The sequence below is a fragment of the Palaemon carinicauda genome, chromosome 8 (genome assembly GCF_036898095.1).
Source record: "Palaemon carinicauda isolate YSFRI2023 chromosome 8, ASM3689809v2, whole genome shotgun sequence".
Taxonomy (NCBI): domain Eukaryota; kingdom Metazoa; phylum Arthropoda; class Malacostraca; order Decapoda; family Palaemonidae; genus Palaemon; species Palaemon carinicauda.
The window spans coordinates 124529620-124548776 of NC_090732.1; the positions used below are offsets into that span (position 1 = coordinate 124529620).

Below are 19157 nucleotides of genomic sequence, written 5' to 3' on the forward strand. Positions count from 1 at the left end.
TTTCACTAAAGAAATTCATAATTATAAAACAAGGGATTGTTGGACCACCCTAGGATACTCCTCTTCTGAATGACTCCCCAAAGGTACATTAGTTGAAAGGGGGTCATCAACTTCTTCAGAAGGCACATCATCTGATAAATCTAAAGTCTTGCGAGAAGGAGATTTATATTCAGAATGACGTGAAGAAAAAGCCTGACAGGCTACATCAACTTGTTTATGAACAGAAGTTAAAGTTGGAGGGTCGATGTCACGTTGTGACTGCAGAGAATGTTATTCTACTACACATCGTGACAGAAGTAACTGACGTTCAAACGTCCCGTAGTAACAGCGGTAACTGCTGTACAGAGGTGACTGCTGTTCGATGCTATATCGTGACTACGATGACTGACACTCGACGTCACGTCATGTCTACGGTGTCTACCGCTCAACGTCACGTCGTGTCTGCGGTGTCTGCAGCTCAACGTCATGCTGTGACTGCGGTGGCTGACGTTTAAAGCGATCAAAGTTACTTCGAGATTTATGCTACGCATCTCGTTTAACAGCAAAGCTGTCACTAGGGATAACGTCAGCGTGGCGTAACAAAGCTTGTTTAGAAGGTTGAAGACCCGAATCACGTATCCCAAAACCGTGACGTACAAAAAGCAAGGGATCCTTTCGCACAGGAACAGGATCGTAAGCTTCTATTAAAGAAGAAAGCTTTAACAGCATATCTTGCAAAACACTTAACTTCGGATTAACCTGTGACTGCGGTGGCTGACGTTCAAACGTCACGTAGTAACAGCAGTGACTGCTGATCGATGCTATATCATGACTACGGTGAATGACACTCGACGTACACAACGTGACGTCGAGTGTCATTCACCGTAGTCACGATATAGCATCGACGTCACGTTGTGTCTACGGTGTCTACCACTCAACGTCACGTCGAGTCTGTGGCCGAAACGTCTGTACATGAACGTCATCGCTATGAACGGGACTCTCATGATGACTACAGCTAGGACGTTGAACTTGTTCTGATAGGAACTAATAAACGTTTCAACCGTCTCGAAACCTTACGCCCAGGCTTTTAAAGAGACGAATCATCGGAAGACAAGGAGAAACTTCGTCTCTCCTGTCTTATGGCAAGGACGTGCTTGACGAGCAACATCTGATACCTTTGAGGGAACGTCTGTTCGTTGGTTTACACCCCTCACTCCCTTAGGTCCTACGACATTCCTTCTCCCTGGTGCAGGGGAGCCTGAAAGAGGTCTCGGACTAGGCAAGCGACAAGCACGAACAAACGAACCCTCCGCAACACAGAACATGTTTCTTGAACTTTCTTCACTGATATCGCATTTTTTAATAATTTCACATTAGACGTGATAAAGCTGATTTCTACCTGAAGCACGCAATTCTCCCTTAAATCAAAAGGTTAGAAATGCGAAATGAGTCGTATAATGTAAGCACATTAGTACAAAATGAAACACACATGCAAAAATCAATAAACATATACATATATATCGAATAAAACGGAAATATATAAAGTTAAAAAGATCAGTGACTGGGGATGAGACTAAAAACTAGTTCACTAAGGACTACGTTTTCAATCTCTCACCGTACAGTGCCTTGGGATGAGAATAAAAACTAAAACGTTTTATCCTCTCTCCCCGTAGAGAGACTTGGGACGAGAGTAAAAATCTGAATCGAGAACAACGTTACTCGCTCCCAAACTCCTTGTACAGAGACTTGGGACGAGAATAAAGATCGGATCGTTCCCTCTTTCTCTCTCTCTCTCTCTCTCTCTCTCTCTCTCTCTCTCTTGTCACTCACAAGAGAATGGCTCACTCACTCTTCGTCAATAACAGGTTATTTGACTAAAGGAAAAAACTGAAAGGACTAAGAAATTGAAAATTAACATGTTCCTTTAAATTAGTATCTAAAAAACTTCAGTTTGAAAGAAGAATGAACAAAACGTCAAAATCGATTTACTCTTTCTGCAAAGTGAAACCGTGATTCTCTCTTTCTCTATCGTAACGATAGAGCGCAAACTGCGCAGCATAAATAAACCAAACGTTAGTTCATCTTTGAAAAACAGCACGAAGACAATTCAAAGAATAAATTTCTTAAAATATTCTCTAAAACTATTCATCTCATCACTCTTACAGAGCAACTGTTTTATCTAAACAAAAATAAAAGTTGAATGGGCTCAACGTTGTTTAACTTCGTTTTCCAAGTCAGGACCGCCTACAAAGAATAGGTAAAGGCCGCATATAAACAAAAACTTAAAATTTATCTCGGTGTTTAGTATAAATGGAAAGCTAATCGAAGAGGCCTAATAAAGGCGGGTGAGATATAAAATATATAGAGGTAAATCTATAAATATCAACAATAATTTATAAAGTGATAAAATAATTACTAAAAGCCTTTAACACACTTCCATACACTGAGGGCAGGGTCGGCCATCTTTTCTCTATGGAAAAACCAGAGCGAGATTAAAAAAGCAAGGGCAAAAACTTTTCCTCTCCTTTCAAAAGCATTTCTTTTGAAGATAGTATTGAATAATCCAACACGGCGAAAGCAATAAAACCAAAACCAAGTACTTCACCAATCGGTAGAAAACTCGAGGTCAAGCGCGAGCGGAACCAGTGTTGTCTTTAACACCGACAGAGAAGAACTGGTTTGGTTGAGAAGTATATGCGGTATCTGGCCGATAGTCGGTGCTGGTGGGCACAACCGGCAGCCTTCATGGCGATCGCTCGCGAGTTTTTGGAATCTGTCGACCGTCGGAGACGTCAGCTATTTATATATTCACCGGCTAAGTTTAATATTTAAAATTAAAAATCCTATTCATGCACAGTCTCTGATGACAATCATACTGTTAAAGGACTTAGAAATTATTATGAAAGTAAAACATTAACTATTGTGAATTTACCTAAATAAATACACGCTTACATAGTAACAAAACATAATAAATTAATTGCTAATATCAAATGGACCAAGATACCCACCAATTAGAGCTTCGATGTCAAAGAAAAGGACGTGAGAGTTAGCATCTTGCTTATTTGTGCGTAATCCTTGTATCATCAACGGACAAGTGCGCATTTTGGAACTATCATGAATGTCTTGATGATTATTCTGTTCACCTAGCACTTGTTGGATACCTCTCTGTAGACAGAATAAGACTTTCAATAATACTGCAAATCCTTAAGAACTTAAATCTAGGATATATTCAATATTACATGAAAAAAAATCTATTATATTCTACTATTTCTCGTCCACCATACTGAAAAAAAACTATCTCTAATAGGCAATAAATACATTACCGTACAGTATAAAATCCTAAAACAGTTTCTTACTTGAGCTGCATGTCTAATGGCTGCCAAGTTCCGATGTCTAAGTCCACGAAATAAATGGACGGCAGGATTAGCAAGGCCTACATCAGAGCCACCACTTCCACTACCACCAGCTCCTGTAGATGCTAAATGCTCATCGCAAGCACCTAAAACTTCTTCAGCTGTTACACCTTGTAAAACACGATCTAGATGACCTGTTAGAAACACAGCATTACATTAAACAATACTGTACAGTGAAAGTTATAAATACCACATAAAAAACATTAATTGTGAACTATTTCCCTACATACCCAGTTCTAATACTCATACTGTAAGACAGAATCTGATAACTGGTCCACTTAATTTCTTTAGTCATCCTAAACTGCATATAAAAATGGACATGTACAAGGTCAAGCAAAATATATTTCAAACTTTTTTTTCAGCAAAATAATTGCAAAACCTAATACAGTATATGTTACCTAGCTGCAAGTAACCTTGAACTTTTTTCTGTAAGGTCAAATATTTTCAGCACTGCTACCCAACTTTAATGTTTATTTTGTGCTGCAATAACTAAATGGAGCATACGTATTACACTAAACTTTATTTACAACTTGGTAACTTAAAATCTGAAACTATTACAAAGTTTAAGCTAGCCTTTATCAATGAAACAAAGTGCATAACACAAATAATGATAAGATTTAAAAGTTGCTAACATCAGTGGAGAGCAACAAATGTCCAAGCAAAACTAAGTAATAGAAAATGCCATTCAACAATAAGAAAAATTGTACATGAACTTCCAGATATTTTCAAAGCTGAAGATGTTGCAGGAATACAAAGTTTTATCTACTTCAAATCACGAATAGTAAACTCTCAACTAGTAAGGCCTGACTGTTCATTCAAAGGTTTTGTAAAATGGAATACAACAGCATGTTTGAAAGTGTTGACATCTTTGATACCTTATTTTCAATATCTCAGGTACTTTCCTTACAGACAAATACAAGACAAACAAAAGTCATGGTAAAACCAACTAGACCAAATCAGAATGTCCCTCTCATTGCTGTTGAGGATGCACATCTAGAGGTTGTGCCCTTTTTTCAAATATCTTGGTAGCACTCTTTTATCAATTACTAAGATTGAATATGTGCTTTTAAAAAATAAAAAGGGCTTCACATGCTGTTGTCAAGCTGAGGATCAAGATTTTTCAGAAATAACACTTGAGAATGGCTACTAAAATCTAAGTATATAAAGCAGTATATATCCTGACTCTTCCCTATGGTGCAAAGGCCTAGACTCTATAGATACAATCTCAAGTAACAGAACCATTTTCACATTTCCTATTTGCTACAAATAATGTGCATCACCTGGAGAGGTCAGATTCCATAAACAAATATTTGGAACAAATGAGATGTACAAGAATAGAAGTCATGCTCACCCAATATTAGCTACTAAGGCTTGGTCATGGGATAATTATGGCTAAAGAACAGCTCCCAAACCAAATTTTTGAAGTGAAAAATAAAAAGTGACCACTGTAGACCTGGTGGCCCAAATGGATACAAAGTCAAACTTCCAACAACTAACCTGGAAAGCCTGTTCAATATCTTCCTCTTCCAACTCTAACTCTAGTTTGTTACTCAGCACTACCAAATTTGTCAAAACATTCTTGACTGGCTATTCAAAGCCTTTAAAGTCATGCATGACTGGTAATGTCTCTGTCTCCTGTTTTCCAGACGGGGGTTCGAGTCCTGCTCAGACTCGTTAGTGCCATTAGTGTCTGCAACCTTACCATCCTTTAGAGCTAAGGTTGGAGGGTTTGGGGAGCCTATATGTCTATCTTCTGAATCATCAACAGCCACTGCCTGGCCTTCCCTGGTCCGAGCTTGGGTGGAGAGGAGGCTTGGGCACTGATCATATAATATATGGTCAGTCTCTAGGGCACTGTCCTGATTGCTAGGGCAATGTAACAGTTCCTTGTCTCTGCCATTCATGAGCAACCTTTAAACCTTTAAATCTTTGGTCCTAGAAATACTTGTGTTTAACACTGCTTGATATACTGTATATTAAATGCCTCACGAAACTCCTGAATGTCTATCGCATCCTCTCCTGAAGAAGCATCAACTGCCTAGTGTAAAGTATGACATACATAGTAGCACTTGGATATCACTATAATGTCTTGGTCCCTGGGTTTTATAAGATGGGTGGTGTTGGGTGGCTAGGAAACACCTTTTACATTCAGCTCCATGACCTTGAGGTGTGTGGGATGTCAAGGGGCATTGACTAATATCAACGTATCCATGAAAGTATGTTTTTTGACACTGCAATATAGTACAGTACTCCTTTACTGATGGTATAAAATGCCCATTAAAACACTTCAAAAATGGCTATGGTGACCCATGGCTTCAGATTAGTCATCCAAATCAAGGGAAGTGTGGACTTCCAAGATGTTCTATAAGGCCTGGATTTTAAGGGCATGGTAGACTAACAAAGGCTTTATTCTAAAATTTCCAGTAACACTTCCCCACTAACAATAAAGTTGGTCTACCTTTGGCTACCTTGTACTCTGGCACAATTTCCTCTTCCTTTGAAATAAATGGGCAATGGGACATTCTTTTACAGAATAATCCCATCTCATCAACACTGAAGATGAGTTCTGGCGGAATTTGATGTTCCTTGTTAATGTTTTTTAAAGTGTCGGGAAATTCTCTGGTAGCAACAGTATCAAAGGAGCAGTTTCTTGTTCGATTTTAAGATTGCATAAAGTAATATGTTTCCTGGACAAACTAAACTAGCCGTGAGTCACGATAAATGGAGTGTTCTTTTCACTTAGATGTTTTTGATGCAAGTTCTCAAACAATGAATTGGTCTTCTGCTGAATAAGCAATTGGCTTGTAGGAATTTGTTCATGCATATATCCATTTCATTGCAAATTACGCCTCTCTTCACATTAATAGCATAAGTTTTCAATGACAGACCCTTTACAGTCACGTATTGAACAATGCAGTCTTTATCATGAATAATGGTGGACAACAACTCAACACCAAACAATTTTTATTTCTTTGCAACATTTTTCGGTGTTGTAGGTACCCGTTGAACTAGTAATTCTTTGATATCTTGGCAATTGTTGCATATTTTAGCAATGTCTCCCCAGGAAGTTACAGTGAGTGATTCTAAGTCATGTGATTAAAATGCAAGACAAATTGGACATGGTAAAAAGACATGAATGGGGTGAAGAGGTGATAAAAATTGTGTGCTGTTGAGCTGTTGTCCACCATTATCCATGATAAAGACGGCATTGTCCAATCTTCATCTTCTTCTGGTAAAAGATGCAGACAAAGAAGAAGAAGAAGATTGGACAATGCAGTCTGTATCATGAATAATGGTGGACAACAGCTCAACAGCACACACAATTCTTATCACCTCGTCACCCCTTTCATACATTTTTACCACGTCCAATTTTTCTTGCATTTTAATCACATGGCTTAGAATCACTCACTTTAACTTCCTGGGGAGACATTGCTAAAATATGCAACAATTGCCAAGATATCAAAGGATTACTGGTTCACCGCATACCTACAACACTGAAAAAAGTTGTAAAGAACTAATGCATGTATACAAGCATAGACCTTCTTACAGCTAAAACAATGGAAAAGCTGTTAGTAGCTCAGTGCTGTGCAATTGTTAATTTTTTTCTATCATAATAGTTGCTTTGATTTCAAAAACAATATTTTAGTCAAACCTTTTAAATTTCTTCAAGTCATAAAATAGGCCTTAAGCACATTGTATTGTTAACAACCACAAAAATATGCTCGACTTTACAACGTAACAGAGTCAACCACACTCTGGTCGGGATAAAGTTTAGCCCTAAAACCTGTACTGTATTGCACCTTTGAGAATCAAATCAAACCTGTCAGATGTGGCATATGTTCTCCTTCATACTTATGGGTTAATTGTAATATTTTCTGTTTTTACTATGCATACAGTACAGTACCACTAATATATTCATAATGAATGTACGTACCCTAGCAGTACCAGCTGAACTCGGTTGAGTCCCTTGTCAGGCTGGGAGGAACGTAGAGAGGAGAGGTCCCCTTTTATTATTTTTTTTTTTTTTATTTTTATTTATTTTTTTTTTTTTTTTTTTGTTCCATTGTTGATGTCGGCTACCCCCCAAAATTGGGGGAAGTACCTTGGTATATGTATGTATGTATGTATGTATAAAAAGATTTTTCTTTCTCTTTTTATTTCAATGCTTCGATGTTGAAACCAAAGTGAGGTCATGTAATTTGGTGTAACAGGGATTTTATTTTTACATCTAATAATTAAGGATGACTGACATAAATTTAGAAATGATGTATGCTAAATTTATGTAAACCAGGGTATTACTGTAAAAAATATATAAATGAAAGGGTACTTAATTTAGTGATTGCTACAAAATGATGTAGCCTACAGTAGATTCAAACCACGATAATCACAAAATTTCAGAGCTTCAAGGCACTTCTCTAGTTATTTACCTTGACGACTTGCATGAAAGTGCTGTGCTATCTAACAAAAGCAAAGAAAATAAGTTTGCAGCATAAAAAATTCCTATACCTGGCATGTGACAAAATTTTAAGCAGTGTTATGCTAAAACTATTTAACAAATATATAAAAAGGCAATAGCAGTTAGGAAAAAGGGAATTTCCTTTGCTTACTGGAGAATATGAAATATTTTCTTATTTAAACCCATAAAAATAAAATTATGAATCTAGTCTTACCTGTTTCCATTTGCCAGACATAAACAGATCCATCTTGTGTTGCAACTATAAGAAAGTCATGTTCTGGTCTCCACTTGACTGTGCTCACTGGATATAAGTGTTTGGAGGCTAGCAAAACAAGTTTCCTTTCCTTAATGCTAAGTAATGCAACACTGTGATCTTCTGATACACTACAAATGCAGTTCTGAATGCGAGGCTGCAAAAAAAAAATTTCAATATTCAAATGTTACATAAAGAATCTAAAATGTAATGCAATTTCATGACCAAGATTTTTTAAGTTATCATTATTATTGAAAAATACTACAAATAAAAGACCTACCGTACAAGTTGGTGGCGGCACTAACAGTTGCAATATTTGTCCAGCTTGAACAACAAATCGATGAACCAAATTACCAGTGTACATGTCCCAAACATTGATAGAAAAATCAATACCACCAGAAACCAAGTGAGACATGTCATAACGTGGACTTTCACCATGAGGATACAGAAGACAATTGACACGGCCTTGATGACCACGCAATACCATTGGTTGAGCCCAATCTGCAATAAAATAAAAATGGCTGATTAAATTAAATCTTCGTTGATAATACAAAATATCTACATAAAAACTCTGTTTTGATTACCGTATATTTCCATGTATTAGAAGACCTTTAAATCCTAAATTCACCTCTAAAAATTGAGGTTTCCTTTATACTACCATTCTACAAAACAAACCTTGAGTTCTAATTTATGTTTATTGGTAAGCTAACCTCGGCCTCCATGCAATATAGCCACTGACACGAAAAGATTCACATTATAAAATGCGCTGCTAATAAGTATTCTTGATATAATTCCCAAACTTATTCAAAACACCTTACAATAAATATTCCAGAACTACCAACATGTTGTAGGATGAACAGTTTTTATACAGTTCACTAAAAGCTATTATAGTAGTATCATTAGTTATCACTTGGATATATAAATGAATTGGTTCATTCTCTGTCATTGGTGATAAAACTTAAAATAAAATAATGGTTTCCATTTCAGAAAACATGTGTATGAAAATCCTTATACTGTATAGAATATGCTTTGTTATCTCGTTTATTTTGAATTTCCCATTATACAGAATTGCCTTTTTTATTCAGTTTATTTTGGATTTCTAAGGAAACAGTTAAGTAAAATGGCATTTGTAAATAACATCATCTTTCCACACCTGATTCTTTGTAACATACCTGCTGCTGCAAAAGGTAACTTATACACTTGATGGACTTGTAATTTAGCAGTCATCTTATACTACAGATATGACATAAATTCATTAAAATTTGCCCTAATCTTCAACCTTATCTTCTCTAAAGAAAGTCTTAGACTGTAAGCAGAAATATACAGTACTACCATACTTCCTAAAGTAATCTTTGTTCCCAGCTAAAAAGTCAATTTTTTCAAGATACAAAGTAAATGCAGTAAACTTTATTTGTTTGCCTATCATAAACTATTATCTATGTTAATATATTAGGTTTTTTCAGTTGTAAAATTTACAGTACCAGGGTGTATTGAATAAAAACTGTGTAAATATGATACAAAACTTGATGTTACTGAGTATTATTGTGCCTTATGATGAATAAGACAAGACCGTTAGAATTAACTGCATAACTAGTGGTACGTAAAGGATGATAATGTCTGGGAAATTCTAAATGCTATGGATGATCTCAATTATAAAAAATCTTGTGCAACATGCATAAAAACTAATTGAACGATGGTGCCAAAAATTAATATCCAGATCAGTTTTCTAACCAACAAATTAGGATGAGTCAGCAGCTGAAGATCAGATGAAAACAACACTCAAAACAAGTTAAAATTAATTACTTAAAAGATTTCCTATGGATAGATTGATCACAAATCTTAAAAGACATTCTCAATAAACCAATTCTTTGTGGAATTGAAGAAGAAACAAACCAAACGTTACCCTCAAAAGTAAATTTGCAATCAAGAATCACACCTAGAATTTTAAATGAGTTGTACATAGTTAAGGAGACATTGTCAATGCAAAGATCTCCTAAATTATACACACTATGCCTAGATGTTTTTAAAAATTTAGATTTGGAAAATGCATGAATTAAAACTAATGGGAAATACCTTAAGAACTTAAGATGTGCAGGTGATATAATTCTATTTAGTGAATCATGGGAGGACTTGCAAAAGATGATAGAAGATTTGAATAGAGAAAGACATTATTCTGGTATTTTACAAACAGAAAACATACAAGAGTAATGTTTTAACGTAAATACGTATTTTTTTATTAACCATATACCTTAATAAAACACTATGTAGAACAAAAATTTTATCAGGAGAGACTGGCACACAAATGGTACGACAAAATTAATTTGAATTACGCTCAATGTTGATGCTCCCACAAGTCCAGCTGCCCTCCATTTACCTATCAGGACTTAGCAGGTTATTAGTGGAATATTAGTCTCATATAGAGAGTACAGTAGATGGATGTAAGAGAGGAAATAATTTACCATAATTTTCATTTTGATATTTTATCATTACTTTAATTTTCATGGACAAAGTGGACACTTAAGAAGCACTAATAAGCTATCATTCGAAGGTTTATGGAAATAGTGTCCTCTACCATGTAATAGAGTGCTGTACTGTATATACATTGTGCAATACAGTTCAGCACATGATGTATCGCCTCTCTGATAGACAGGTGAACCAATAGACTGCCAATGTTTGGCTGGTGGACTGGAAGGTAGATGAAATTCTTGAATCACTATAAGCAGTTTTGAGACTTTCCTGAAGGAAAAGCAAATGCTGTTGATGTGCCAGTCTTCATTCCCAGAAATATTGTCCTTCAATAGGGTACCAAGTTCAACTTACTACAATTCATTAGCAGCCACAGAACTTAGCATAGATCACTGAAGTAAGTCAAGTCTTCTCTGAGTCTTGTTGTTGATCCATCTGGAGCTAATCAGTCAAAGCAACACCTAGCAAACAAGCATATGAGCAGTAGAAGATGACATCCCTGGAGTGATTATTAGTCATCAAGTGGTAAGCAAAACAGGACAAGATTGCAAGCAAAACAATATCATGTGCAGCAAGAAAACCAGCAGAGCTAAAATGCATACAAATAAAGAGTAATGGTTGACAGAAGGTGCCAGAAATCAAAGTAAAGATGTATTCCTGTAGCTGAGCAAATGCTAGATCCTAACATTGGTACCTCTGACATGGAAGTGAGAATGGACTAGTAAGCATAGTGTAGTCTTGGTTGAATAGATGGAGACAACCAGTGGGCACAGTAACCAAATTAGACAGTTACGGTATCAGTCAGCATCAAGGAAACAATAGAGTGAACAGAGCAGGATAATCCAATGAGTGTGTCCGTTGAGCAGTAGGTAACAGGATGTTATGGGATGACAGGTTCTCATTGACCTTAACATAGATATAGAAAATCAGAAGTCCAAAACGGCTATAATGCTTTAGATACTCTTTTATTCCGAAATTTAGCATTCAACCAGCAGACGATTTTCTTTCCTTGTTTAATGCAAGAATAAGTCTATGATTCATGGGCTAATGTACATGAAGAGTTTATTATAGAGCATACACAAATTCAACAATTAAATTCTAAAGCAAAGCAGTAAAGTCCAAACTGTTGCATAATCACTGACTTACTGTGGTAATGATGGTGTTTGCCATGTAATAGATGTAGCATAATAGTTTCTGTGGCAGGTACAAGAATGATTGATCCATCATCACGGCCACATGCTAACCGGCCTTGAAGCGGTAAGAATAAACTGGCTGTAATTCTTGGAGGGTGCTTTTCTCCTTCCAATTGATCTAGTACACCTGTAAAAGCATAAATAAAAAAATGATCATTAGTATTTCAAATGTTAGATGTACTTCCCAATATTACACTATACATTATCAAATTCAATAAAGGCAAACCAATGATTTTCCATAATCAGGTTAAGGGGCTACTTTAATCTTGGCATAATCATAGAAACTAACTGAAATTACAAAACCTACAAACTTTTTTATATTGGGAATTTTTGGAATTTTATTATGAAGGATAGTTAAAACTGCCATTCTATCAGACTTTTCCCTTAAATAAACATTAAATAAATAACCATCTCAAACATACCTAGTATTACTCATTAATTGCAAATACAATAGGTTTGAACATTGAGAAGGCTTAATGATAAAAAATTAAAATGGGCTACAACAATAAAAGCTACATTGAAAATTAGCTGAGTACCATATATAAAGTATGTATTAAGTTCATCACAGCCAGATTGGCAAAATGCACATACGCACAAGACCAAGTATACGGTATATTGTTATTCAGATTTCCTTGTATTACAGTACTGTCTTTTTAACATCAATTACAAAAGATATTCAATTAATGAAATTTTTCCTCTCAGAACAAAATTAATACAAGGTATTGATAAATAAGGGAAATTTCCTGGAAACTAGGACAAAAATACACTTGAATGTAGAGTTCGTTCGTTCAAATTGCCTGGATTATACATCAGGGCAGGGGTTCTTCGCACAAGGCACTAGCCCCTAGGAGTACACAGTGTGTGCCTCTGATACAAGCAGCTGCACCACACCACAAGCGTAGCTGCAGGAGTCAAAGTTTTCCTTACATGAATATCTGTAGAGGAACAAAACTTTTCTCATACCAACCAGACTGTATAGGCATAGGAAAGTAGACACAACTGCTCAGCACCAAAAGTGTAGCTGCTAGGCCAAAATAAACCCGGAACCAACTGGAACCGAAAGGAAAAGTTTTAAGAGTAGGTAAAAGTTTTATAGCAGCAAGTTAGAGAGATATCTTCAGTCACTGAAATGTTGCTGACATGGTGACTTTAGGCTTGAGAATATAACAGAAGGGATAGCTGCTTCTCTTCATCACTGATATGACAAAATTTTGGAGAATAGGTGTTTGATGTCTGGAGGGTATATGCCTCATCTGAAACCAAATAGTGTCCCTTCCTATCTCGTTCCTATCTCTTTCCCCTAAGTTTATATACCAGTACATGGGCAGAGCTAATAGACATTGCCACACAAGTCTTCTGATATAATCTTGAACAATTTAGCATCACATGGCAAGAGCACGATGTGCATAGTAATATTTCCAGAAAGAAAAGGATTTTCATTGAAACTGTTTGTTCTCACAATGCTGCTGACAGTAATAAAAGTGATGCAATCTTTGACCAAACAGCAGTTGGATTCTTCTCTTGGAAATGGAATAAATTTTTTCTATTCATATACATTTCTTTTACTATTACTGCATCTATCCATGAAAATTGGACCGTTACAAAAGCATTTTATTCAAATCCTACTGTAAAAAGGATGTCAAAAATAGAATATACCAAATTTTAAAAGTAATTTGTATTTTTCCAACCCATACAAACCCAATTCCTTTCATTAGGGAGATTACTTCGGCAATGAAGGGAGTGGGAAAAAATAGAGGGTTAGGAATGAATGTAAAGCGAGTTCTGTATGAGAAAGTGATACAGTATTACCAATTGTGATGCATGGATCGGAGTTGTGGGGAATGAAAGTGACGGAGAGGCAGAAATTGAATGTCTTCGAGATGAAGAGTCTGAGGAGTATGGCTGGTGCATCTCAATTATATAGGGTTAGGAACAAAGCAGTAAGGGTGATAATGGGTGTAAGAAATGAATTAGCAGCTACGGGGGATATGAATGTGTTGAGATGGTTTGGCCATGTAGAGAATGGAAAATGGCCATCCAATGAAGAATGTGATGAATACAAGAGTTGATGGGAGAAGTACAAGAGGAAGGCCAAGGTTTGGGTGGGTGGATGGATGGAGTGAAGAACGCTCTAGGTGATAGGAGGATTGAGGTGAGAGAGGCAAAAGAGCATGCTAGAAATAGAAATGAATGTAGAGTGATTGTGACAAAGTTCCGATAGGCCTTGCTGCTTCCTCCGGTCGCCTTGGTGACCGCTGAGGTAGCAATAATAGGGGATTCAGCATATGATGCTTCATTTGTGATGGATAATGAGGCAGGGTGGGCTGTGGAATCCTAGCGGTACCAGCCAAACTTGGCTGAATCCCTCGTCAGGTTGGGAAGAGCTAAGAGAAGAATAGTTCCCCTTTTTTTCTTTTTTTATGTTGGCTATCCCCAAAAATTGGGGAAAGTGCCTTGGTAGATAGACAGACCTGTGAACGAGCTTTTATAGGTCACTGAAATGGATAGCAAGCAGTTATCAAACTGGAGAGGGTACTGGAGAGGGTGCTGGATGAGAAACCCTGTGCCCCCTCCCAGTTGGCTCCTAAGGACTCAAGTTTAGATGGCTAAAAAAAATACAAATTACTTTCAAAATTTGTTATTCATTCCTATGCAACATACAAACCCTCGTCCTTTAATTAGGGAGACTCTCTGCTTGGAGGGTTGGAAGTCCGCTTGGAACAAAAACTGGAAGGTTCTGTAACTTCTCTGAGAGCATTCCAGGCTTGATCTGTAGAGAAGGGAAATGAGGACACTCACTCCTTATCTGTCAACCATAAGAATGATAAACTGATAGGCCTTGGGTCATACGATGAATTGTATCATGCCATGCAAACAAAAACCCTAACCCAAAAGGGGACATCAATAAGAATCAAAGGTCACATCCCACTCGGGGGGCAAGAATGCTCGAAGCTCCTCATGAGCATAGACAACTCCCAGTAAGCAGAGGTCTAAGCCATTCAGTTGGTAGACCATACCCAGGGCGGAGTGGTAGCCTTTGATGGCTGTGACTAAGAGACACTACTCTTGGAGAAAGAAAATGAGGAAATCTGTGATGCGCTCAAGTCGCTCAGACCAGGGAAATATCCCTTCTACGACACCAATCACAGAAGATGGCTCACTTAGCAGGGTAGACATTTGTAGAGAACCTACAGAGATATCCAAACATTTCCTGTACAGTGATTCACTTGGATGAGATGCTAGACAGTCTCAACCCGTCCTGGTGCAATCAACACACTGTTAATTACTGGCCAGATCAGCCTGAATAGGGGAAAGGCGTACAAGTCCAGGTGATCAGAGGAGTGTTGGAAGACATCTTCGAACACAGCCCATGGTTCCAGAATGGGAAGCAGAAGACAGGGAAATTCCTCTTCAACTGTGTGGCAAACAGAGTAATTCCTAGAGAGCCCCATGGGGCAAGAAGCCTTTCCCCCACTTGAGGATGTAAGGAACATTTTACTCCTACAACCTGTCCCTGATAGCTGAGTGTGTCTTAGTACATTCCTTATGTCTGGAATGTACACTGCTGACAACACTATGGTGTGAAATGCCACACAGATGTGTATCCACTTCCTCAACTTGCAGAGTGGACGAGAGACCGTGCATCCATGCTTCTTGTGCGTAAGCCATTACAGTGGTGCTGTCGCTCATCATCACTACCAAATGCCTCCCCAAACATTCTTGGAATGTTTGGAAACCTCTGAAAGCTGCTTACATCTTGAGGATGTTGATGTGCAGATCCCTCTCCTCCTAAGGCCAAACCCTTGAGGCTACCAGGTCATCCAGGTGTGCTCCCCACCGCTCCTTCAATGCGTCCATGAAAAGATTCAAATCCGGAGGTGAGAAGTTGAGTGGGATTCCTATGATAAGGTTGATCTCATTGAGCCACCACGCCAGATCATCCTAGACTTCCTGCGACATCAGCACAGGTATGAACGCGGGATCTCTGTTGGCTACCCAGTAATCCTTTAGATAACACTGAGGCAATCTCTGGTGGAGTTGCCCATGTGGAACAAGCTTCTCTAACGGGGACAGACGGCTGAAAAAAACTTTGCCAAAGCTGAGCTGGAACAACTGTCTTGGACAGAAAGGGTCTCACAACCTCCCTGAGTTTATTGACGAGATCGTCTGTGGGAAAAACTCTCGCTGCTGTCAAGTCTATCAGCATTACCAGGTACTTCAACCGCTGCTTAGGTACAAGATTCAATATCTCCAAGTTTACCACAAACCCCAGATTGTGGCAAAATGCAAGAATTCGATCTCAATTCTTAAGCAACTGCCTCTCTGAAGAGGCCAGGATCTACCAATTGTTGAGATACATCAGGAGACATATCCCTCACGAATGGCCTCAACCAACTACCATAGTGAACACCTGAGTGAACAACTGATGAGCCATACATAGTCCGAAGCAAGGAGTCTTGAACTGGTAGAAGGAGAGGCAGAGGTACTTTCAAGAGGTCTGATGAGCAGACACGTGAAAGTACACATCCAAAATTTTTAGGTCTCCCTCTCTGATGGATGACAGCAAAGACCACAGTTTTCATCCTGAATTTTGATGCACAAACTTGAACTTTGACCCAAAAACTTGTTCAGATGAGAGAAGTTAATGACAAGTCTCCAGCAACCGTCGCCTTTACTACTGGAAAGAGTTGACTGTAAAAGCCCGGAGATCCCTTTCAAATGACTTCCAGCACATTCTTCCCCAAAATCGCTTCCACCTTTGCCCACAAAGCCAGGACTTCTGTTAATTTTGGGTGCTTCATCGGGAACTCCATTAGAACAGGAGATAGGGGAGGCCATGGGTCCAGAAAGGGAAGCAAGCAGCTGTCCAGATGAATACTCACTACCCAAGACTCAGCCCCATGTATCTCGGGCCACATTGCCCAGTAGAGAGACAAACAACCCCATATTCTTGGCAGCGGGAGAGGAGGAACACCAATCTCAGTGTTTTCCTCTACCTCCACTGTTCCTGAAAGGAGGGGGTGGAGGTGTCGAAGAGGCGGAGTACACCCAAGCTCTTTTCAAGAAGAGATAGCAGGCATTGTGGAATGAGGTCTCAAAGTGGGAGCAAGGCCCTTCTTCGATCCTAAACCTGCTTAGCCAAACCAGAGGGTTTAGCTGCTGTTCCCTTTGAAGAGCAGGGACCCTTGAAGGCATCAGCACAGTGGATTAGGGAGTCCTGTGAAGCAGTCCCCTAAGACTTCACTGGCACCTGCACAAGACACTCTGGCATGACAGACATGGCACCCCACACAGACGAGTTCCTTAACACTGAGGTCACTTAGGGGCTAACCTACTTTGAAAAGCGGGACTACAACATCCTGCCTCTTCAAAACCCAGTTAGCCCACAGGTTTGCTGTCTGGTGAAACAGGAAGGTAAGCAACTTCCCCCAGATAGCACAATGCTCTTGTACTTATCCAAAACCTCCAGAGTTCATAAACTCATTGACTTTGCAAAGTATGGTACATTACTGCACCCTACCACTGGTTGAGCCAGGACACAGCCTGGAGAGAGGCCAAGGCCGAAGCCTCCATGCCAGTCGACTCCAGCACATATTGACGGGTTTACCTGCAGACGTGGCTTTCTCCAGTGTATAGAACCTCCACTGCCTAAAGAGTGAGAGAAACAAGATCTTGACTGACTGGTCAGAAAAGATAGAATTTGCAGATCCACAGATCTGATCATCTATCCACTCCAAAAACAGGTTCACAAGAACCGAGCAGGGCAACTACAACAAGGGTTTCGATCCCTGATGGGCACTGAAGTACCAATCAATTACTGAAGATCTTTCTGTAGGTCTCCAAACTGCAAAAACTTCCTCTCGGAAGAGGCATGATCAGATATTCCAACAGATGTATCTTGTTTAAGTGAGCCCAAGCTGAGACCAGAGTGAACCTCTGTGTGAACATTTGGGGAGACGTAGACAGTCCAAAGTACAGAACTTTGAACTGATGTATTAATTCCTTGAGGATGAAGCAGAGGTACTTTCTGTATGACTGAAGGATATATATTTAGAAATATGTGTCCTTCAGATCAACCAAAGGCATGAAGTCTTCCTCTCTAATGGCAGACACTACAGAAATTACTGTCTCTATGTTGAACAAAGTTTGATGAAAAACTTGTTTAGTGACAAGAAGTCGATTGCTAGTTTTCAGTCCCCAGAGCAACTTCTCCATCAGGAAGAGCAGACTGTAGAACATTGGAGAACCATCTCGTAGAACAGTGAGCGCATTACAAATAACCTGGTTTTTATCTTAAAGTCGAAAATCCAGTGCTTCACAGATACTAGCCATTTAATTTACATGTAATTACCAGTATTCAATCTCTAATCTAGTAAGCCTGGAACTAAAGGTAATGAAAAATTGATGGTTCACTTGCACAGCATATGAGAAAGTATAACACACTCTATAACTTTTAAAATTATCAAGAAAGCAAAGCAAATCTAGAAGATCAGACCAATGCCTACTGAAATTACTCAAAAAGGTATAGTAACATACAGTATGTGATACTACAGATTAAATTATCACGATTCAAGGAACATAATTTATCAATATGATGTGTGTTAAAAGACTATAGAGATACTGTAGAGATATATCAATGAATTCTTAAAACATATTAACCAAAATAAATTATCAACGTAAATATCAATAAAACTAGTAAATTTGGCACATTTTACTATGGCACTGGTTACCAATATAATTTTTCCATCACTTAGCTTACTTCAATATTAATTATATTAAGTATAATTTTTTCAGAACCATTTTACTAGCACAGATAAAAATCTAAAGAAATATATGAGTAATAACAAACCTATTGGAGGGGGCGTCATAGCTGCCCAAGCTTTCATCATGGATTGATTTAATGTTGGTGTAAAGATAAGTGCTTTAAAGGGTTGCACCTGTTGAATCTGCAACAACTGACTATCTGAAACGTCAGCTAATCGCCACAACATAACCTTAAACAAAAAATTAGATGTTAGTTTAACTGGGTACTATATTAGGTTCAATAACTCTAAACATCTTAAGCAAAGTAAAAAATAAATCACTGAACCCCCCCCCCAAAAAAAAATGAGTTTAGACAAAGAAAAAACTTATTTTGGGGGAGGTGGTCTGTGGTCTCCATGGACTTTCCTGTGTAAGGCTAGAGAAGGGAATCCAATACAACATAATTACCAAAGAAATATTGTCTCCCCTCCTTTAGGACCAGTGTATCAACATGCAAAACATAGACTTGGTGTGTATATGAGAGATCCACAAGTTCAGGCTCATTTGAACCTACCTCTTGAGCTGAAAATCATCTGCTATGAGTGACATCATGCACTGCACCCTAGAAAGGAAGCATCCCCTCAGTCAACTGT

General features: G+C 38.3%; 1 protein-coding gene across 5 annotated transcripts in view; it reads right to left on the reverse strand.

Annotated features, from left to right (window-relative positions):
- Positions 1–19157, reverse strand: part of Rbcn-3B (WD repeat-containing protein Rbcn-3B) — a 307575-nt gene that overhangs the window by 197789 nt on the left and 90629 nt on the right. For all 5 annotated transcript variants that reach the window (XM_068378881.1, XM_068378884.1, XM_068378883.1 and 2 more), the window contains 6 exons: positions 18611–18755; positions 11714–11887; positions 8382–8602; positions 8063–8258; positions 3336–3526; positions 2988–3144 (listed from right to left, as the gene is read on the reverse strand). In XM_068378881.1, the coding sequence (XP_068234982.1) occupies positions 2988–3144; positions 3336–3526; positions 8063–8258; positions 8382–8602; positions 11714–11887; positions 18611–18755 (1084 nt within the window). The remainder of the gene's footprint in view (positions 1–2987; positions 3145–3335; positions 3527–8062; positions 8259–8381; positions 8603–11713; positions 11888–18610; positions 18756–19157) is intronic.